This window comes from Acomys minous (assembly GCF_964271855.1).
Source record: "Acomys minous genome assembly, chromosome: 3".
NCBI classification, from domain to species: Eukaryota; Metazoa; Chordata; class Mammalia; order Rodentia; family Muridae; genus Acomys; species Acomys minous.
In genome coordinates, this window is record NC_140485.1 from 32,953,446 (window position 1) to 32,977,273 (window position 23,828).

At 43.6% G+C, this 23,828-nt stretch overlaps 1 protein-coding gene across 2 annotated transcripts in view; it reads right to left on the minus strand.

Moving 5' to 3' along the window:
* Window positions 1–414: 414 nt before the first annotated feature.
* CDIN1 (CDAN1 interacting nuclease 1) overlaps window positions 415–23,828 on the minus strand; it is a 199,962-nt gene continuing 176,548 nt past the window's right edge. Inside the window, exons 11-12 of one of the 2 annotated variants that reach the window (XM_084776570.1) lie at window positions 8,481–8,631; window positions 415–1,688 (exon numbers count right to left, since the gene is read on the minus strand). In XM_084776570.1, the coding sequence (XP_084632696.1) occupies window positions 1,482–1,688; window positions 8,481–8,631 (358 nt within the window). In that variant the 3' untranslated portion in view covers window positions 415–1,481. The remainder of the gene's footprint in view (window positions 1,689–8,480; window positions 8,632–23,828) is intronic. The other variant, XM_084776571.1, reaches the window with a different exon arrangement.

Here is a 23,828-nt window from a genome sequence, read left to right on the forward strand (position 1 = left end):
ACTACAAAAACCAAAACAAACAAAACCAGTGGGATAGGGCATGCCATGAAACCAGATTTTAATATTTTCCTTTAAAGTGTGTGTATAAGGGCAATGTGGTAGTGGTCACCAATCATCTATTTCATACACAGAACCTGCATAATGCATTCTATGTGGAAATACAAGTTTGCTGGATGCCTCCTTACCACTTTACTGTCTCTCTCATGATTTCCTACAGTTTCCCAGGAGACCTTTAAGTCCTACCTCGCACCTGGCACACTTGTGGCCCTGGGCAGGAAGGCAATAGGCCAAGATTTTCATTGACCAGGTACAAAAGGAACTGACCAATGTGAATGACTTGAGGTGCTTCCAAGAGTCGTATTTTTATTTTTAAAGCCATCTATTCAGCATTATAAAAGCGGCATTTTACAAGCATGAGGGCAAAGATTTTTATTTATTTATTTTTATAAAATACATTTTTTGGAAGATAAAGATTACTTTTTACTTTCCCAAAAGATAGGTTTACAATTATTTTATAGATGTTTTGCTTCTGACTGAAGTCTGATCTGCAGTATACAAAAGTGAATAAATTAAAATGAATAAAATACAAAAATCTCTTTTATTTTGTTTATTTAAAAATGGCTCTAAGAGTTTTCTAGTACACTTAATTCATTCAAAGCTGACTATTTATAATGTCTAAATTATCTGAGTGTTATACAATTATGTGGTGTAAAATACAGACACAGAGCAGCGTGTATGAATGGACTTAAAAACAACTCATAAAATAGTAGCTAACACTGTGCTGGTTGGCAGTCATGTCTGAAGGGCCACTGTCCACAGAGTGGCTGGGCTTCAGGCCCAAGCCAAAGGAGCATGGTCCTGTAGACACAATGCAACTCCTACTTTAAGGTGAGATCAATGTAAAGTGTTTGGTGTTCAGGTCAGCTTTATGAAAAGAGGAAATACTCATCAAGGGGGAGTTTTGCAGCTTGGCTGAAAGCCAAAGAAGTCAGGAGGCCATACGGCTCCACAGAAAAAGCTGTGAGTCCCAGGTGAGAAGGGGCAGTTACTTATGGACTTCCTGTCTCTAGGTTTGTGCTAATTTACTCCTTGATGGTACCAGAGTACACCCGAAGAGAAAAAGTGGGGGGTGGGTGGGAGGAAGGGGAGGAAGGTGAGGGGGGGGGGAGTGAGTGAGTATGAACGGAGGTTCAGAAGAAAAAATATCCGATAATAGGGAAGAAAATTGAAAAATTACACCTTTCAGTCTCTATTCTATTTCTTCTGTTCAGTATACAAGGAGAAAGCATTCGGAAGGAAGCAAGATTATGACTATCTATAAACTAACTGTTTGTCAGAGACAGAACTGCTGATAGCGAGTGGGCTGTGTCTGTAGTTCTTGGCTATTCACGTCAGCTCGGGATGAAGGAAAACAGAAACTCTTGATATGTTTGTCTAGAGAGGTAGGGCTGCAACTGCAGCAGCAAGGGTTCAGCTGGAGTTCAGGGCAGATGTTGCCAGCAGTTTATACTGCAGGAAAGTAACATTGCTTCCGGCTTCTCTTCCAGGATCTTCAGGGTCAAGCTGTGCTGTGGCATAAGGTGACAATGTCTGTTGGGAAAGAGGCTTTGAGCAGGATGCCCCTTTCCCGGTTGCAGTCTAGTTCCTGGATAAATCCATACCAATAGATGACCAAGCCTGGTCCAAACCTGCAAAAACAACAGAAAATGTCATGTGCACCCACATCAATACAATCCAGAAAACAGACATCTTGGAGGCATAGACAAAAGAGAGTTCAGTGAGGAGGGTTGTACCAGCTTGCTTTGGCTGTTATCATGACAGCAGGCAGCTGAAACTTAAATGTTCACTTAATCCAACTTTTGCTATCTTGACAGATCTGTTGCCTTCCTTTCTCCACAGGAGCCCAGTAGATCTAGATTCCTCTATAAGATCTTTCAATAACAGGCCATAGGTTTGGGCTGAGGACATCACTGCTAAGCTGAGGAAGGCTACAACTAAAGGAGAAGCAGCGAGGAGCCAGGAACACCTGGCCTTGGGAGGTTGGTCTTTTAATACTTCCCAGTACTATTTTAAAAATTAAACTTGCCTACTTTGAACAACTGGCCATGGTGGCCCATATTCGTAACCACAGCACTCAGGAGGTAGAGGCAGGAGGATTCATCAGCTTGAAGCCAGTCTGGGTGGTGTAGCAGGACACTGCCTCAAAACATTTGAAAAATAACTTAAAACAATGAGACAGATTAAGGTTCCCTTGGCTATTATGTTTAATTCAAGTACTGTTGCGGCCAGAAATACCTCCTGATATTAATTATTTCTAACTTAAAAGCTAAAATCTGCGTGTCAAATTACAATGCCTTGATGAGACCTCTACTCAACAATCCGTACTGTGCATTGCTACCTAAGCATGGAGGTAGCGTGCAATCTAATTGTAAGTTCCCACAGAAACAAGGGATGGGGGTTTAAGAGCTCAATAGTCTACATTGTGACCCCCGAACTATTTCTGGTTTTGTTAGCAGCCACTGGTCTCTGCCAGGCACACCCAGGAAGTGGCCCTATAGCTGGCTTCACCCATCAGGAAGTTGAGACCTTTAGGCTGGGTTCATAAAGACATAATCACTATCAATCACTGGGCACAGAGAGACGGTTTGTACCTCGGTTCCACGTCTTCCCTACCAAGAGGACTTAATTAAAGGGCAGGGCTACTTTTGGTGTAGTGTTGCAGGAATTTTACAGTGAAATCATAAATTATGAATGTCGGGTTAGTGAAAGGATGTGTAAAAACAGAACTGCTTTCTGTATTCTAACATCACGGCAGGCTGAACCATGGTAGGCCAAAAGCTTTTTCCTTCCATGATTTATTATCTGCTGTGGCGTACTTGCCAAAACTAACAGCACAGGATGGGCTCAGACGCTGTAACGCACGGGAACAAGTTCAGTTGGATGTCATGGGCTGGCTTGTTTGGGGATTCACATCAGGAGTTAGGCCAGTTGTATTCACGACTAATCTAACCTTTCTCCTCTGAGTAGGGACAGTCTTTTGTATTGGGTCCTGTGGGAGCTTAGGGCATGCTGGGGATGCTCTCCCGTTCCTCAGCATCTCCAAAGAAAAGCATTCTTTGAAGCAGAAGGATTAAGCTCCCTGTGCATTGAGGGTGAGCGCCAGGACTTGAACACTCAAGATCATACCTGGACAAGAGCTGGCTTCAACTCAACAGATTTTTCTTAGCAATATTTAACCACGCACGTGCTCGTACCCACACACACACACACACACACACACACACACACACACACACACACACTCCATAATGGGAACAAAAGCCATTTGGTAGCCTAACTTCATAAAGGGTTCTGAGACTTGTGCCAAATGATGTCAGACTTATCAAGGCAAATCTGGTAAGAGTCAAAAGACCTACATCTCTGTGGACCTCTCATAGGCCCTAAACCGTGCCATTGTAATATACCCGCACCAAGGCCTCCATGAGTCTGAGAGTAAGCTCCACACATTTCTCCACTTTATTAGGCAGCCACTCTGGAGACCGGAGTGTTCTTCGGAAAGGCACTAATATTTTCACTAAGGGAGCAAAAGTGTGATCTAACCAGTCATGAAGAAGAACAAAAGAATATATGGGAATCGTAAAAAACAAGGCCGGTATTTTAAAGATTTAATAAAACAAAAAACACACATCACCAGCATCAGGCGAGCAACAGCAGCCTGCACTTCATCTGAACAGCTAAATCACAAGGCAAAGGACTCGGAGCATGACAGCTCTTTATGAAAATGGCACTTTCTAGACAGAGAGGCCAGGCTGGGGGACACCTCAATGCTCTAGAAAATGGCTTGGTTCACTTGTAAGGCAACAACTGAAATCTGGCAACCCACAAAGGTTTTGGCAGGATTGTGAACCTGGACATTTCAAGTAGTGGTTCAGGACTAGGAAGCAACCTGGATGTGCGGTGGTATCCTTCGCCCCCCCCGCCCCCCCTGGGCCCCTCGAAGGAGCTGAACAAATCGAGCCAGCCTGAGCTAAAGCGTGAGAGCATGTCTTAGAGCCTGGCTCTTGCACCACTCAGAGGCACTCAGTGCATGACTGTATGAATGGCCTCTGACCCTTTCCATGGGTGACCATGACTTGGCAGTTGCTGCTCACGGTCATCAAGGACTCCTCTGTGCAGTTTCTATCTCCTTGAGGAACAGACTCTAGGATAAGAATCACTACTGAACAAATAATCTGCTTACGATTACACCACCACCAAATTGGTAAACGGAACGAATACCTCTTGAGAAAGATGGGAAAGGTCAAGAGCCACCATAGAGCTCGAAGGCACGAAACAGGGACTTGTTACTAAATAGTGTCAGCTTTACAAAGGCATTAAGCGTTTTTCTGGCTTCCTGCCACTTTAGGGTACTTAGAAACGTTAAGTAGGAGGAGACCTGGGAACTAACACTGGGCTTTTTGTGATTTGGTGCATACGCTTCCCAGGGATCACCCTCTACTTCATCACTTGATTTCTTTTTACTCTGGGACCCAGATGAGGGCAAAGACCATGTATCATTTCCATTTATATCCTCAATGCTTCACAAGATGCTAGCTCAGGATGGATAGTCTCTGGCACAAGATGGAGGACATGGTCAGCAACAGGGGCCAAACAGCTTAGTACTGTTGCTGCGTCAGTGCTGGTCTAGAGACAGCAGTGCTGGTGGACTCGACAGAGCACCACTGGGAATGACCTGGAATGAACCCATTGGTGATGTATGTACAGATCACAGAGAAATAGGTACAGCTATGTCTCTTCCAGGCTGAACTAGCTATCAACATGACTCCACAGTGGAAAATTCCACAGCTGGTCTTGTGGTACAGATTATAGTAAAAGCAGAAGCACTGAAAACATTTCACTTGGGGGGCGTTTGGTTTTTCGAGGTAGGGTTTCTCTGTGTCACCCTGGCTATCCTGGACTCGCTTTGTAAACCAGGCTGGCCTTGAACTCATAACTGTCTGCCTGTCTCTGCCTACCAAGTGAAATTACCTTCAGGCTATGCGTATAAAGTATACAGGAAAAAAAAAACATGAATGTTGTGGGTAGACCTGTATCCCATCTCAAAAGACATCTCAATATACAAATACAAATGTTCAAAATTCCTAAAGGAATCCAGGTCTGAAACACTTCTGGTCCCCAGTACTTGATATACGGGATGCTCGCGCTGCACTAAATCTCTCCATAACACTTTCAGGTGCCACATATACATCTGAACATTTTCAACTTCCGAAATTCCATCCTTGTGCTAATACCATGAAACTAGCTTCAAGCACATGCCCTGCTCTACAAAGGAAGAAACCAAGGCAAAGGCCATTTAGTAGCTTGCCTAGAAGCTGAACGGTGGGAAAGACAACTGGAACCTGTGTGTGGCTGTCTGTGATGATGGTACCAGTGGCAGGTGTGGTGATCCATTTACTGGACAGGGTGAGAGCGCAGCAGAACTGGACCAGAGAAGAGGAAACTGCCTTGGTCCTAAGTAGACTCCACCAGAACTGCTTTGCCCAGTTCTGGGGCCATATTACAGAGAACAGCTGCCAGTTCCCATTTGGACCTGGTGTTGAGGAGAATCCTAGGATACCTGGGCATCTGCCAAGAGAACAGAGCCTGTCTGACCTATAAATGAACACAGTGTAGCAACACGCTTTTAGCACGCCAGTGTCAAGAGGGCTCTTGGGAGCTGATTCGTCTTGCCCTCCCCACCTTCTCCTTGTCTCATGTAAATCAGGCTGGCCTTGAACTTGCTATATAGCTGAAAATGACCTTGGTCTCTTGATGTTTCTGCCTCCACCACCCAACTGCTGAGATTACAGGTGTGTACCACCATTTCAAATTCTAGGCTATGTCTTTGAAGTGTAAAATTAGGGCAATTTTTAAGATAGCTGTAACACATTTCCCCCTGTACGGGAAACATCTGGAAACACAAAGTGGATTGCTTTACAAAATAGTGTGAATGGATGTAATAAATAATGGCTTGGCTTTCATCAATTAAGATGCTTGAAGGGCTGGGGATGGAGCTTAGTAGAGTCCTGGCCTGGCAAGGATGAGGATCTGAGTTTGACTGGCTGCGCCGTATAAAGAAGGCATGGTGGCATATGCCTATAATCCCAGTGCTTAAGAGGTGAACACAGGACATCCAGAAGTTGACAGTCACCACTGGCTACATAGTGACTTTGAAGCCAATATATACATGAACCAATACATACATGGTTTTTTACACAAATTCCCTTATTTTGAGAAGGCACACACGCGGAGGTCAGTCACCTCCACCAATCAGATATAACCAGTGTCCGCAGACCATCCATGTGTGCCACTGTTCTCTGTGACTTCAGGGTGCCAAGGCTCTGGGCCGTGCATCTGAGCATCACACTTGTGCCATGGACCTTCACTCTGGGCAGACTAGTTTCTTCATGAGGACCTCTTCACTGAATGTGTGGAAGCTCAAGGTAGCCATCGGGGATTTTGTGTATCAGGACAGATGGGAGAAAGCACTGTGCACGGTGCTCTTGTCCTGTCTGCTTCTCGTCTGTCGTCCACTGGGATCCAGTGGCTGTCAGAGTGCTTGACCCTACATTGACCTGTAATCTGGACATTCTCAAACCTGGAGCCTTGAGGGGCTGTGGGAAGATTGCAGGAGGTTGTGACACAACAAGCACAATGCTCAGGTGTGTGTGTGTGTGTGTGTGTGTGTGTGTGTGTGTGTGTGTGAGTGTGTGTGTGTATATCTACCTTGTCTTATCTTTAAAATGTTGATAACAGAATTCACAGTAGCTTTCAGTCACATTGCATCTTCTAAGTAGATGGGATTGAAAAGCCCAGCTGTTACCCTATGGGGTGTGTGTGTGCGCAAATATTGTTTTTGTTTGTTCGGAAGAAGATCCTCTGTACTAGTTGGCTCTACCTCTTCCTGTGGCTGGGTGTGTTGTGCACGGGTGAACGGCATCCACGGAGCTCTGTTATATGGGTAACACTCAGTCTCGCTGAAGATGTGTTAAAATACTTAGCAAAATTGTAAATAACCTGTCCCTGCACATATAGCTTGTCTATATAGTAAGTGAGCTGAAAGGGAAGATGGACAGCAACTGTGTCACTCCCCACTGAGAGCGCCCTCCACTGAGAGCAGTCTCACCAGTGTCATGGTCAGGGAAAAAGGAGCCTCCAGCCATGGTGGAGCGGGAGTTCTCTTGATTTGAAGAGCCACGGCATCGCAGGCAGATGTCTGGAATGCCCTTGGTGCTCCCTGCTTGTTGAAATCCAGGCCTTTGAACAGTCACTGCCTGTACCACTCATTTATCTGTTGCTGGGATAAAACACCATGGACAAAGTAATTTATACAAGGAAGGATTTGTCGGGTGTGGTGGTGCATGCCTTTAATCCCAGAACTCGGGATCCAGAGGCAGGAGGATCGCTGCGAATTCAAGGCCAGCCTGGTCTAAAAAGTGAGTCCAGGACAGCCAGTGATAGACACAGAGAAATCCTGTCTTGAAAAACAAAAAACAAAAAACAAAAAAAAAAACAAAACAAAAAAAAAAAAAAAAAAGAAAGAAAAAGAAAAAAGAAAAAAAAAAGGGGTTATTGGGTTTATGGTTCCACATGGATAGATGCTCATCATGGTACAAAGGTATGGCACTAAGCAGCAGGTATGAGAGCTCACGCCTTCAACCACAAGCATGAAGCAGAGAGAATGAACTAGAAGAGTCTTTAAACTGTCAAAAGCACAGCCTCAGTAATGCCTTCCAGCAAGGCCACCCCCCACCCAAACAGTGCCACCAACTGTGTTAAATCCATGTGCCTGTGGGGGATATTCTCCTTCAAACCGCCACACCATATTGTGTAGATACAGAATGGATTTAAGGATTTGCCTTGACAGTAAGAAATGGGATAGGATGTCACTTCTATGACTATGTCACACAGACCGTGCTCTCCATTCTGCTGAGGCTCTTTCTATTGCTTCTTCTGCTTACATGCTGACACTAACTGCAATGCGGGAGATACTCAGATGGTGAGGGACTGAGCATCGTCTCAACCACTCAGGAGGTGGAGAAAGTAACCCCCACCACCCCCCGAGCCTATCTTTATCTGAGACTGAAACTGCACTACTACAGACTGGAAAAGATTGAAACACGGGACTGTTGAAGTCCAGGAAGTGTGATGTCTATGAGCCAAGCTGAACTTCTATTCCTAATTCAGAGAGACTGTGAAGAACGTGTGTTATTTTAAGCCACAGTTTTATAGACAATTGCTGCACAGCAATAGATAGCTAACACAAATATCCACAATAGATTCGAAGTTAAGCATAAATCAACTTCCATTCTTCATGTGTGTAGCACGGAGGGCCCTGGTGGGTACAGACTGGCTTTTCCAGTCACAGATGAACTCTGAATCCATACAGAAGGAGATTATCAGTACGCACCAACTACACACACCCAGGCAAGCCCTGTTACCGAGCAACTCTGTGTCTTCTGCCACCAGAGAGCCTTGGCTGTGCACCAGCCCCATCCTTGCTGCGCATCTGAGACTCTGGTATCACATGAGGAGGATTTCTCCATGTTTCTTCCGGTACTGTGGTTTTGCTTGGTTATAGAGTTTCTAAAGCTGCAAATGAGAAGTATGTGTTGGGGCCAAAGGTTGTGAAAGGCAGCTTAAGGGGGCACATTCAGCCAGCTGAAGGCAACGGCTGCTGGCGACTGGGGGGGGGGGGGCGGAGAGACATAAAAAGACACAGTAGTGACAGCCCATGGCTGTTCTGTGTTGGGGCAAACAGACTTTGTCTCTCTCAGCAGATGCTGGGGACAGTCTAGGAAAAACAGATGCTGGGGACATTTTGTTCAGTTTTTAAAAGGCAGCGAAAGCTGAAAAGTATTTTTAAAAGACTGTCACCAAGAACATTTTAAAAATGGTCCTTCAGGGAGTAAATTCTTAGTGTTCCAGAAAAGCCGAGCTTTCCTCAGATGATCGTGGGGGTTGCAGAGTGCGGGTGTTCCACAGAACACCCTATCGATTGTGTCGTGCAGGTGAACATTGCTATAACTACTTGGGAAATCCCTTTCACCAGAGAACTTACTTGGGTTCCCATTTCAGGTAGAATGAACTTCCTCTCTCTAATCTACGGGTAGGTCTCCCTGCGGTGGCTCTCCTCTCCAGTACTCCAAAGTACAGGGTGTCTTCAGATGGTTTTTTAATAACTTACAGAGAAAGGGGAGGCCTACTAGTTTCCTACTTGTGCTTTTCCCCAAGGCATCACTTTCAGTGGAAAAGGAGGTAGAGGCAAAAACTTAAAAGAGTCCTGATCATAATATTCAGTATCACTTGGCCAAATTAGGCCAGTCAGCTCGCAAGGGGGCTGTTGAAGTCAGTTTAGTATCTTCATTTCTGAAAAATTAATTTTGGGCAGAAGTTTGACCAATTGTCAGACCTATAAGGGGTCTATACATATATAAAGACACTGATTTCCATAAACTCAAACAGATAGCACTTAGTATTGGCTTGTTACGCAACAGGTGGTACCTCAAGCCCTTCAACATGCACAGACTAACTGAACCTCACTCCAAGCCTACGAGGGGTGTCGAGGCCACCGAGGGGCTTTGAATGAAATCATGCTCTCGGGCACTTGAACACCCGGTCCCCGATTACTGGCGCTGCTTGGTGAAGATTTGTTGGGGGAATTACCTTACCAGGGGAAGGTTCTAGTTCGCTCTCTCAGCTTCACGGTTGCCATTGAGGATGCTACCTCTCAGCCCCTGTGCCGGCCGCCATGCCTGCCTGTTGCTGTCCTGCTCCACTGTGCTGGAGATGGGTCATGGTGTTTCATCACAGCAACAATCACAGTAACTAATACAATTATGTCCATCTTACAGAAGAAGAAACCTGGGCGCTAACAGGGCCAGGCTTGAACCTAAACAGTCTGACTCCAGAGCTTGCTCTTGTAATGAGTACACTATAGTGTCTCTCATTACATCTTGTGTTTACACAGGAATTTACAACAGTGATTCAACTTTGAAAAATATTTACAACACCTGGTAAAGATAGACAAGCAGAGGCGCCTCATAAAGAGCCAACACAGTGCCTAGGAGTCACCTATCTGGGAGCGGTCTCTCTCCGGTAGTCTGTCATTCAGAAGTTTACCTAGCTACTCACTTAGATTTGAATCACTTCATTTGGGAAGTACATGGATGAGCAACCTATAACTCAGGGTTAAAAGAGAAAAAGAAAATGATTGCATTTGAGCAAGTGTGCTTAAAGCCCTTGATAATGAGGAGGAAGTAAGTTAGGGAAAGAACACTGTGTCCAGTTCAGAGAAAAGCGAGCCTTCCACTGTGATGGGACTCAGCAGTGGATGGCCACAGTGTGCAGCATCAACAGGAACAGACGACTGGGGGAAGTCACAAGAGGCCAAGGAAGGAAAAGGCCAAGGGAGCCAGGGAGGTGGGGTTGGCTTAATTTTTCCCTTCCAGAGAAGGTTCAGGCTTGTTGAGCAGAGTTGGTATTGTGGATTCTAAAGTCCCATGTAGATGGATCTATCTATTTATGTATCTATGTATCTATCCATCCACCTATCAATCAGCTACTCTATCTAGAGTAGAGATGTAGCATATGTTTATGTAATTAAATTGGTGTATCTACATTTTCAGCTTTATGAGAAACACACACACATATACATGCATGCATGCGTACATATGCGTGTGTATGTGTACGTGTGTGTGTGTGTGTGTGTATGTGCGTGTGTGTGTGTACGGGTGTATGTGTGCGGGAGTGTGTGTGTGTGTGTGCACTTAGACACTGGAGCTTCAACTAGGCTTCAGTTGAAGGATGGCAAACAATGGTATGTCTGGTTGACTTTAGTAAAGTTTCTTTTCATGAGAAACTTCAACAACAAAAACAATGTAGTTGTATTAATTAAAATCTTTGTTTCCAGCCCAAATCTTCAATTTCAAATCATAGTCAGACAAAAAGCCCTTCTAAAAAAATAGAACAAAAATAAATGAAAACTAGAAAAAGTGGAATTCAGAGAATCATACATATTCCACATATGCACATACATACTTTCCTTTCTCACTCTGAATGGCAGGCTGTGTGGGGTCTGTCTGTCTTCTGAGGATGTGTGCAGACGTGTGGTTGTTGGACACGGCCTGTTTCACAGTCCAAAAGATCTGCATGTGGTTCTTATGAAGACTTTGTTTTCAAACACATAGTTCAGGATGAAGGAGAAATATAAAACATCTTGTAATTGTTTTAAAATAAACTCTCATGCCATTTATTTAGTTTTTAATCTGCATGTTGTAGATTGGCTGTGCACTTGTTAATCACTGTTGTATGTATCTCCAGACAGAGTTGTAAATAACTTTTCAGTCCAAGTGAAACATGCCTGTATGTGTTTATGTGGAAAGTATGTGTCCTTAGGCCTGTGTGTAAATATGTGTACAGGGATAACAGGTTAGTGATCATGTAATATAACATGGTAAGGCCTGGCACTATGGTCAATTTAATACACAATGCAAATATCCCTTTTCACAGTATCTAGGAACAAAATAGAAATGCAATAACTTGCTTCATTTACTTTCTCGTGGTGGAGGTGGGCTTGGCAGGTTCATGGTTGGAAATTGAAATAACTGAAGAAAGAGAAGTTTAGTCGTATATTTTCTTACTCAATTCATATATGGATCTTGGTTATTAGAAAGACAACTTCAAGCTAGGCTTAATAGTGTACAACCAGGAATTCTAGGACTGGGGAGGTAGGAGGAGGAACATGGGTTCAAGAGCAACTTTAGACACACAGTAAGTTCAAGGGCCAGTTTGGGTTATATGAGAGCCTGCCTCACAACAAAACAACAAGAACAAAAAACAAAACAAAACAAAACAAAAAAAAACCACCCTACAACCAAACCAAAGTACACCTAAAGCCCCCATGCCAAAACAGGGCAAAATGTATCTAATCTTTTTTATGCAACTTACTTTCTATAAATAATATGCGGATTCACTTCAGGCTTTCATGCCACATAGAAAACAGAGAGTCCTCTATATTGAGGCCAAGTTAAATCCATATACAAACACAGTCCAAACGACCTGAAGTTTTCCTCTGTGTTTCCATAACCGGACACTGCCAAGTCCATATCAAATTACCTTGAAAACTGGTTGTCTTCTACTTCCTTTGTGCTATGCTGGGTATTCTTTGATGCCATACTTGGGGTCTTCCCACCCAATTACAATTTTTTTCTCACAATAAGAGAAACAGAGAACACAGGCAGAAAGCATCTATTTTCTTTTTTTCTTGGATGTCTACTTCTGGCCTGGGTCAGCTCCTCTGACCTGATAGGATTCAACATATATGCTTGCATGTTCAACCTGTACAGCAAGTAACAAACAGGATACCAAAGAAAGTTTTCTCCTTAGGTGGTATACAATTTAATAATGATGTTGAGATAAATCTATCCCATTTAAATGGACAAGTAGTTTACTGAATAAACCAAATGCAAAGGGTTCACAGAAAGAGAATAATTAGGTCAATTCAATGATGTGTTGTTTGGCAAGTCTTTCTAGAGAAGATGAGTTTTCAATAATGGTGGATTTATTCACCTATTGGTCCCTTTAAATCTTCCACAATGCTTCCATTAGGGGTGGAGAGACTGAAGAGTGAGATCAGGGGTCCCAAGAGACATAGGAACCTTGGGGGCAGAATCTGGGGACAGATTATGGTTGGTGAAAATGGAGGGTGGTATATTTCAAACAAGGATGCCAGGAGTAGGAGGCAGGACACATCCTTGAGTGGGAAGAAGACGGGGCAGCCGCAGTGTGGCAATGAGAGAAACAGAAACCTTCAAAATTCACACAGTGCCAAGGTCACATCCACTTTGAAAGCATCAAAGCACTGAGAATGAGCGAATGCTTCAGGCGCACTTGGGTGCAAATCACATCTCTCCACCTAGAATTTATTCCTCAGCCTTCTTCCAAAAGTTGGGGGTAGTTTACAAAATTGGTTGTGTGAATTATTACATGTTTTCTCAGTTATTTCCCCAGGGAAACACGCCAAAGGCAAACCCATCATTTCAGCTGATTTAGTGTTTGGTGTCAGAGAATTCATAATTGATATGACAGGCATAATGGATAGTGATCACTGGATTGGCAAAGCCTGGGCTGACTAGCAGCAGCCACGTTGGAGCTGACCACTCTGCCCACTGCCTCGCTCTGGTAAGTCCTGTGGTCATCTCCCACTTCTCATGTCCAACCTGCTGGATACTGGAGGGCCACTGATAAATAGTTTACTATACAAATACAACTTATGCCAAATATGTGCCTCCTCCATGTAGACTTTTATTGTGAGGAACAGGACAGATGGAGTTTCTTTTACTTTGACTCCATTCGCTACATATCACAGGGTAACCCAGAGTTCAGTGAGACACTTATCTCAAGGCACTGTGAGATTTATAGGGACTGAATATATAAAAGTCTGCTTTAAAAAAAAAAAACCAAACCAAAAAAAAAAAAAAAAAAAACCAGAATCTTCATCCCTGGCAAAGTCAGATAACTATGGGATTAAGGCTGATGTGCACTTGCCCTGTAAATCTGTCATTAGGCAAGTGTGATACAACGCTTCAGGTATGCAAGATCCCAATTTGCTCTAAATGGCTAGTTAAATTGTCTTCTCTTTACAGCAAATATTTCATGATAAGGAAAATCTCTTTGGCTAATCAAATCATCTCCCACCCCCCCCCCCAAATGAAACTGTTGCATTGTTCATATTCATGAAAGGAAATGCAGGAAATGAGAAAAACAAATCAGAAGCCAAGAAAAAGGATCAGGTAAGTGAAAGTGAAAATATGTCCCCCCTTCCCCCATCTCTCTCAACCTCTGTCTCGTATAAATATGTTTGATAGCTACCAAACATGTACTTTTAGGATATAAGCTGTCCCAGGGCCATTCCTGTTTTGGGGCACACAGAATACAGTTGGTGCTTGTTTAGTTGGGTGTGACTCTGTGACTGCGTGCCTTGTAAGACGCTATACACCCACCCTCCTAACAACCCTTTTGCTGATACCTCTACCAACACAAGGAAGAGAATCTGTCTTTAAAGGACATGAGAAGGAGCCTTGCATTGAGGCCATGTTGTCCTTGTGTGACCGAGGAGAGTGCTAGTTGGTTCTTGGGCTTTGTAGGCTGTCATGGGGAGATGATGCAGAAACCAAAAGTGCTGCTCCCTAGAAGCACTACTGCTGCAGGCTTTTGCTGTAAGGACTTTGGGGAATTAGTTGTTAAGAAAAAAAAACCAAACCAAACCAAACCAAACCCAAAACCTCTTGAAGCCCACTGCTGCATACAGGTGGCTTTTAAGACAGTCAGTGTAGGTAGGCCTCTATTTACAGTGGCATTTATCCAGATGATAAGGTTGTAAAGACATCAGTCAAAACAAAGCAGTACTGGTCCCACCCCTGTTTGATTTTTTTTCTTCCTTTTCCAAATACCTTAAGGTACTTAAGACGAGTGAAGAGATATCAAACTATTAAAGTGAGCAGCTATGTGCATGACATAGGGATTTTGCTCTCCTTGAACCACAAATACCATCCTGGAGTCCTGTGTCACAGGTTGGCGGAGGCCTGCAGGCCTCAGAAGTTCACTTTAAAATACACACAGACACAGACACACAGACACACAGACACACATACACATACACACACACACACACTCAAATTCTACTGATCTTTTCACCATTTTCTACAGGGCCCTTTAAAAGAGAATCATATATCTTCCATATGTTGGTATGAGGCTTTTGATGTGTTTATAACCTGCTTTCCCCACAGAGTCACACGCAGTAAAATGTCAAAACAGAAATAAGAAAAAAGAAAGGGAAAGCAAAAATGGAAATGTGAGTGTAAACTTGAAATGTCAATTTTACTGCTGTAAGACTTTTTAAGTCAGTGATGAAGGTGAAACCTGGTTACACTCTTAACGGCTTAGTGCTGGGGTCACAGGGATATTAGCTAGTGAAGAAGGAAAGTGCTGAGGGGCTGAAGTGGCCCCACGGTCCCACTCCAGAGTGTAGGTTCCGGCAGCACCAGGAGTACACACAGGAATCTGAGGCAGGGCTGCCCCTATAGAAGGCCAGCCACTCATCAGTCCCGGGCTTTCGGAGCCCAGGGAACAATCTCTACATGCTTCTTTTTCTAATACAATCTGAGGAAGGTGCTCTAGTCACGGTAATGCCCCTGCAGTTAGCCCAGGACAGGCTGTGCTCCAGCCTTATTTTTCTGGCACGCTAGCTCGCTTTGAGATTGGTAGAAGACGGGAAGTTATTTGACTATTTCTTTGTCTAAAATGATATCAGCAAAACCTATAAAAACATAGTCATAATCCTAAGAGCTAGTAGTACTTATCAAATATTTGATATGTCCCAGATATTCTTGTTAAGATCTTTATTTACAGTATGTCATTTAAAACAAAAGCCCTATGGGCTGGTAATGTAGTTTTATTTAAAACATTATTTTACAGGCATTTTGCTTGCATGTGTATCTTTGTACCATTTGTGATAGCATCCATACTTGCTGAGAAAGCAGCACAAGGTTATGCTGATCTTTCCATGATGAAGAAGAGGGTTAATAATGACTAGCTATTATACATCTGGTTCTGTGTTGAATATGTCACACATGTGATCTCAGCTAACACTTGCAATGAGCCTCCCAGGTAGAAGCACCCATTGGTACCTGAAAAAGTACAGGTGTGGTGAGGCTGGTGTCTGAGTTAGTGTTACTACTTCTGCAATGAAACACTATGACCAAAAACAACTTGTGGAGGAAAGGGTTTATTTGGCTTATGTTTCCTCATCACTGAAGGAAGTCAGAACAGAAATTCCACAGGGCAGGAACCTGGAGGCAGGAGCTGATGCAGAGGCCATGGAGGGGTGCTGCTTACTGGATTGCTCCTTACAGCTTGCTCAGCCTGCTTTCTTAGAGAACCCAGGACCATCAGCCCAAGGATGGGACTGTCCACACTGGGCTGGGCTCTTCCCCATTGATCACTAATTTAAAAAATGTCCTGTAGGCTTGTCTGCTTACAGCCTGACCTTCTGGAGGCATTTTAGCAATTGAGCTTCCCTTCTCTCAAATGGTTCTAGACTATCAAGTTGACAAAAAGCTAGCCAACATAGGCCGGAATCTTACCTATACAAAGAAATAAAGTATGGGTTGTCCAACTGAGACGCTGGTCCAGACCTGACCCATGCAAGGCTCCTCTGCTCAGAAATGGTGTCACACAGCCTCCCATAACAGCGTCACACAAGCCTCCCATAATATGACTGTCCCTGATCTTCTGGTCCCTGAAGCATGGCTCTAAATCCCTCTCTCTTTCAGGCTCAAGGTAAAGGTCTTGCCTTTAATGCACTTGGTTCAACAAAAGATCCTTTCCCAGGAGATATGGATCCTTTCTCTATGAAATGTGGATGCTAGGAAGGACCACCTATCCCTTATTTTTTTTTTTTTAATTGTTTTCTGACTTACTTTCCTCAGTGATGAAGTATATCCTGGTGGTCAAGGTATGAGAATAAGTAAGCTTTTTAACACGAACTTGTACACATTTATTGTCACCCCATTTGCAGGATCCAGAGCAGCTGTGGGATCTGATGCGGACATCTGCTCACCTCCTGAGCCACACAGTGGGATGGTGGCTCTCACAGTTGTGCTTCCTATAACCAGGAGAAACTCTAAGACTAGAGAGAAAGCTCCCATCATGCCAGTGATTGAAACGTTCTTTCAATACAGGTTCCTGCTCTGGGTGACATGACACCACCAAGTATAGTTCTGTATTTAGGTTCAAGCCACACAAAGAAGGACCACACAAGCCAAATTCAGGGTAATGCCTTGTGGTTTCACTGAACCATCCAAAGTACATTTCCTGTGGTCAGTATTTTGAAGTCTTCTCAACACTAATGGTTCCTTATAATGAATGGCTGCAATGTTCCTTTGAAAATGAGAGAACAAAACTACCCAAATGTCCCCCCAATCGATAGATGAATGGATAAAGAAAGTGTTGTGCACAATAATAGAATATTATTCAACCTTAAAAAAAAAAAAAAACCAAGTCCTGTCACATGTCAAGAGACAGTTCAACCGTAGAGAGGGAGTGAAATCCGGAGTGAATGTGTGTTGTTGACATGGGCACAGCTATGTCAAGGGCCTCAGTGTGTCAGTGCCAAAAATCATAGGCACAGAAAGTAAAAAGGCAGATGCCAAGGGCAGGAGAAGCTAGAGTTTCAGTTTTGAAGATAAAGAAGTTCTAGAGATTGGTTGCACAATATTGTGGATATGCTTAAAATGATATACTTAACAAGTTATGGGGCATACTCCTTACAAAGATAGAGGTATAATTAAAAAAAAAAGCATTTTCACTTTTTTTTCATGTGTATTTTGACATGTGTATGTCAAAGCCAGAGGTCAACATTAGTTGTCTTTCTTGATCATACTCTACATTATTTTGTTGAGACAGGGTTTTTTTTTTTTTTTTTTTTTTTTTTTTTTAAGGAACCTGTAGCTCACTGATTTCACTTGGTTGGCTGGCCAAGAAGCTGTAGGGATCTGCATTTCTGATACAAAACTGCTTGGACTACAGATGTGCACAGCTGTATCTGGTTTTTGTGTGGGTGCTGGGTCTGAACTTAGGCTCTCAGACTGGCAGAGGAGGCACTTTACCGACTAAGCTATCTTTGCAGCTTAAGAAAAGCATTTTAAAAGTATTATTTAATGTCTCTAGAAGGGAGATTAAAAATAATAACAAAATCCCCCAGATAACTGGAGAAACAGTGATAGTGGAAGTTTGGGATTAGCCCTGTCCCTGAGAGAACACAGAAACCTTCTGGGACACTGAAGCTGGCCTTTGAGGGTGGTGTGTGTGTGTGTGTGTGTGTGTGTGTGTGTGTGTGTGTGTGAGAGAGAGAGAGAGAGAGAGAGAGAGAGAGAGAGAGAGAGAGAGAGAGAGAGGAGAGAGAGAGAGAGAGAATATATGAGATCTTAGGAGGCCCAGTGGCCAGAACTGATTTCTAAAGCTGCTTCTATTTCCTTGAGGTTAATGAAGTTGTTCTGTCAGACAATTGCAGGAAAGAAATATGGCGATAGGACCCCACCTCCCCTTTTTTAGAGTAACTGTTGCAGGACCCAGAGTGAGTCCAGAACCCTGCCTGCCTGCACTCACAGCATAGGATGAGGTTAGTGACCCTGGCTCCACTCCTCAGCTGCTGATGGCATGGGGCTTCATAGCTCTCACTGTGTTTCCACAAACTACAGTGATGCAGCTGGTCCTGCAACTGCATTCTTCTGATGTGACTGCTGAGGAAACTGAGGCTGTCAGAGGCGAAATGCTCAAGTCACACACAGAAAGCAGAAAGGATCGCACAGAAATGATTGGTAGGCTTAGATGAACCAACTCCGCCTCCCAGCTGCAGGGAGCAGCTAGCTCCCTTTCTCATCAGTAAATTGTGAGTGAGGTCTTCTGCCTCCCCGAGGAAGCTGCCAGGTGGAAAGGAAATATTAGGCTAGACTCTGCCTTCTTCAGGGTAGCAGTATGGGCCAGGCTCAAAAACTAGCATAAAAGGAGATGAATTCAAAAAAGCTGTGGTGTGGCTTGGAGAAGGGCTCTTTATCTGGAAAGGCCAGGGAGGGGCCTGAGCAGAGGGGTGGTGGTCTTCAGAGAAAGTCTTGAAGTCAAGGGTGAGGAGGGGTGAGAGGGGAAGGGCTGCAGAGGCGTAGGGATGCAGATTCACTCTGGAGCAGGACCATGAGACTTCAGAAAACTCAGCTGGACAGGTGTGTGGGGGCAGGGTTGGTGAGGACGGAGGACTGTCAGCTCAGAGGAAGGTGCTTCCAGGGCCAAGGAGACTATCAACCACATGAGGAATGCTGGCAGCTCTTTCTGCCCAAGGGCAGTCTTCCCGCTTAAACCCCAAATACTCCAGGCTCATTTCTATGTGGAATCCCTGAGTTAAATATTTACATTGTGTAGGGCCAAAGTATCTACTGCAGCTCACTTATTTGGGGGTAAACACATTAAAGCAATGTATACACTAAAACAAACCTCCCCTCCCCACTCTCATCACATACAGGGGAAAAAAAAAAAAAAGAGACTGCCATTCAAAAAAAAAAAAAAAGCTGAAAAGTATATGGCAAGCTCAGCTTTCCTGAGTGCTTGAGACAAAGTATATACATATAAACAGTTCCCCTACGGCTCCACAGGGTTCCTCTGATTTGTATTCCTTGAGAAGTCAGTGGGCACGAGGTGACCGGCCAACAGTTTCCTTTAGTGAGTTACAAGGCAACTGTGCTGAACTTCACAAGAAGTCATTAGCTGAATTTTATGATGATAAGGACTTCCAGGCGTGAGTTCCCTTCTGATTGTTTTTTGATTAAGAGGCAGACAGGGCCGAGCTGGCCCTGGACGCCAAGGGTATCTGCAGCTTCGCCTCACCGGCTGGCCCTAGGCTGGAGCCCACAAAGCAGCAGGGCAGGGTGGTGCTTTGATTTCTCCATGTGAGAAGTCAACTGTCGATATGGAGAGCAGTTATGGGGTTACTTCAGACATTTTGTTAAGCTCCAGAGGCATTCCTGGCTGCCTCCCGTCTCATCCTAGGTAGCCGGAGGAGCCACTGACTGAGGTTAGACGTAGGTCCTTCAGTCAGAGGACTGGTCCACCCATGCTGCCATTAGCTGATTAATAGGTGTTTATTTTTAGGGTTTGAACTAACAGTCTGGGCTGAGGCAAACGCAGGCTGATATGAGACATAACCTGTGAGTGCCTTGTGCTTACAAAGGACCTTTGCTTTTTTGTGTAGTTGTTGGCGCAGCTGAAGTCTTTGTCTAACTAGTGAAACTTAATAGCACAAAATTTGATACCCAAGGCAGAGAAACTTCCCCTACCCTGTCCATTATAAAAAAAAAAGGTTATTGCAAAAATAGATCGATTGTTACTTCTCAAATATTTTGTGTTACTTTGTTCAGCATTTCATACATGCATACAATGCATTTTGATCATAAGCAACAAATATGACCAGCTAGTCATGATAACTGGGTGGGCCTGGACACTCAGTGCATATTAAATATGAAAAATCTTAGTTTCCTAATGTGTCTAAAACCTTGTATGAACAATAATGTGTAGAGCCTTCCATCAACAATAGCCAGAGTTACTGTATAGCTTTCAGTGGACACATTAAATGAGGATACATATGATAATAAAACCTATATGGCTGTAGGGACTTGGAGTTGCAGGATTTGTGATTCTACAGGATTCAGACACAAAACAAGAAGATGACTGCTTTACTAATGTCAAATTCAGATGTTATAGTTACATGTTTATCTGTGTTGCATGTGTCTATATCCCACTAAGCAGTATGTTCTATGAAGGAAGAACTCTTGTCTCCCTCAGGATCTGGGACTTGGTCGTGCATGGCTTAAATACTGCTTCTAAGTGGAAGGTCAGACAGAAAAGTAGCATAGGGCACCTCTGGTTGGTGGGTCTATGTAGTCTAGCTGGTTTTTGAACCTTGTGGTACACACAGGAGAGGCTAGGTGGGTTAAAAACTGCCCAAGGACTTTGCTATCAAACTTTCCCAAGAAAGCAAGTCTGGGACTTTCCCCGTTAGCTTAAATCTGTCACCTCAACCTTAATGGCGGGTTATGTCCCAACACTGGCACTTCTGCCTCCCCTTTCAAGCTAACACAAAAGTGTTTCCAGCTGGATTTTGAACAATAGCAAGCCTTAGATAGAAGTCAGGGTTGGGAGAGACTGACAGCAGGACCATCCCTGTGGGAGCCTGTTCACGAGGCCGCCCCGCAGGGCAAGGCTCAGTTGTGTTCCTACTCTGAGGAAAGATGCTGGAAGATCTCAAGAGGCTGAAAGTTCAGTCTGTGAAGTTGTTACGTCCACAATTTGATCAGCAAGGCCTGGAACACGGACACAAATGGCAATTTACCACCACGATTTCCACAGGGAAGCGACCCCGCCGCCTCTGGTCTATTTTCATGATAGACGCTACACAGATAAATCACCCAGCACTCCTGACACATTCATAATGCCTTTTAGGCTTATTTATGGAGCAAGCATTAGTTTGACTGAAGCAGGCTAACAGGTGCCATTTGGAAGGACAGTTCTTTCATGTCACTGACAATTACACCCTGGCTCTAGAACGGATCTGCCCCCGGCAGGACCCACCATCCCCATGCCAAATTTGCAGCCTATCAGTTCTAATGCCTTCAGATGGCCACTGTCACTCTTGGACCTTGACATCTCAGAGAGAATGTGAGTGGCATTAACAAGAAGAGGAAGGGCATTGTGTGCGAAGAAAAGCCTTTTATGGTCATGGTAGGATACTCAAATTCTGCTATTGTTTGAGAATTGGTTAACTTAAGGGACTTGATTTCCCTGTTCGATTTCTCTTAATTTGATAGTCATTACTAATTCAACAATAAAAAAAATATGTAGCTTATGGGCCTGGAGAGAGTTTGGTGGTTAGGAGTGCAGTGGGCTTGTGTGTGGTTTCCGGTACTACTTTGAGGTGCTTACAAGTACCTGTTAACTCCAGCTCCAAAAGATCAATCACCCGCCACCTGGCCGCCACTGGCACTGCACGCGTGCGTACATCCCCAGACACATAAATAACTAAACTGAAAACTAAACCTTTGAAAGACGTGTAGTTGGCAAAAGCTTCCATGATTTGTCTTTAATTTGATTAGATACACTACTAAACATTTTAAACGCAGTAGCCAAAACAAAAGCACTAAAGATTGAGTACAGGTTTTTCTCAAGTTCTATCTTGATTTTCAAAAATGCTTATCATAACCTGATTATTAAAAAGATTTCTGTATTTACTAAGGGACTAGACATCATTAGTTTAAACAAATGGTTTGTACTCTCAATTAGTGTGTGTGTGTGTGTGTGTGTGTGTGTGTGTCTGTGTCCATGTGTCCCTTTCTTTGGAAAGTTGTATATAAAATAAATTATCCAAAGGAAATGAAAGTCATGCTGAGGGAATTGAGGTGCTGGGGGCAGCCAGTGAGAGTTACCCTGTCGCCACTTTCTCTGTGTTCTGGGGAACACGGGAAAAGTTGACTCTTACCTTACTCGGGTTAAATCACTAACTAGACTGCAAATACAATTTCTTTTTTTCCAGACATGAGAAAAAAAAAAATTTGCAAAGTACTTCATAGACACCGTTAGAGGATGCTGACATGTCACTTGTGAGGATGGTGGAACGAGGGAAGTTGAGTGAGTCCCAACGACTGACTAGAAACAATGGAGGAAGGACCGAGGGGCTGGATTGCTTATCCAGAGACCCCGGGGAGCCCTGGGTTGGACCCCACCTCCCTACAGACCCCATTACACTAATGAATCTTACAGTTGAGTTGGAATGAAACAAAAGCCTTGCATTTTGCACCTCAGCTTTTAGAGTGAGATCTGAAATTTCATTATTCTTACTCAAGTTCCTTAAATGCAGCAAATTGGACATGACCGCTAAGCAATATTAAGATAAATTTTTTAGCATAAATATGTTTTGAAACTGATCACAGCATTTGCCATTGAGGTGCTGTCACCTTCCACACGGCTTTTCACTGCAGTGTGAAACCTTTAAGTCCTTTACACAAACCTTTAAGTTCTGTAAAGGAGATTTTGGTTAGGCATTTGAAATCATCTAAGGCTGTAGTAATCTTTATCTGTCAGGATGAACTACTTAACAGTTTTTAAAAGTTCTTTTTAAAACCATATGTGATTTTTTTTTCATGTAAGTTTATGATTACCACTACCGTTATCTCTTTACATGGGACAAGAGTTTGTCTTTTCAAGTAACGGGAAAACATACTGGTTAGTTCAATTTTAGAACTCTAAGTTGCATAACTGTCAGAAGATGTGCATCCAAATATTTTCTTATCAAGTCTTCAATATTATATGACTACCTAGTGCTTCACGTTTTGTTATGGCTCCTACATATTGGGAGGGAATGTAAAACAAAAGGCTCTGTAACATTTCTGCGACAATTGAAATGAATCCGTAAGTGGCAGAGCAGATTATGTCTCCAAAAAACCAAGCTTACAGCTATGTGTAGTACAAGAACAGCTGAACTTGCTTATACTAGCTAAGAAAGCACACTTGGGGTGTTGTGTAACTGCAATCTGTAGACAGTGCTGGGTCTAATCAGGTATAGGATATTCAGTGACAAAGACAGTAACTGTCTAAATTATATACCAGACACCCCAGATTTTTCCTTCCTTCTTTCTTTCTTTCTTTCTTTCTTTCTTTCTTTCTTTCTTTCTTTCTTTCTTTCTTTCTTTCTTTTTCTCTCTTTCTAGACAGGTTCTCTTTGTGCAGTCCTGGCTGTCCTAAAACTACCTCAGTAGACCATGCTGGCCCCAGATCTGCCTGCCTCTACCTCCCAAGTGCTGGGATTCAAAGTGTGCGCCACCACTGCCAAGCCACACCCCCGGTTCTTAAAAGGTAAAAGGGCAAAGAATATGAAAGGGAAGGACCGAAAGGGAAGAATGCCTGCACTGCAATGGCAGAAAAGGGTTGCCTGAGTCTTTGGATCATTTTCAAAGCATAGTATCTTTGTTAATGAAAATAAAATGTAGGTTAAGAGTACAAAGTCTCAGCTGCAGTGTGATGAGCAGAGGAAGGAAAGAGAGCCATGGAGATGATGCTGAGGCTCAGAGGGACACTGGCGAGGTGGAAGAAGGAAGGGGAGGGGCCTCAGGAGTCATGAGCATGATTAACAGTGCCACTCCAGTGGATAGCAAGGATTAAGACATCTCCACTGGGTCTGTTGACTAGAA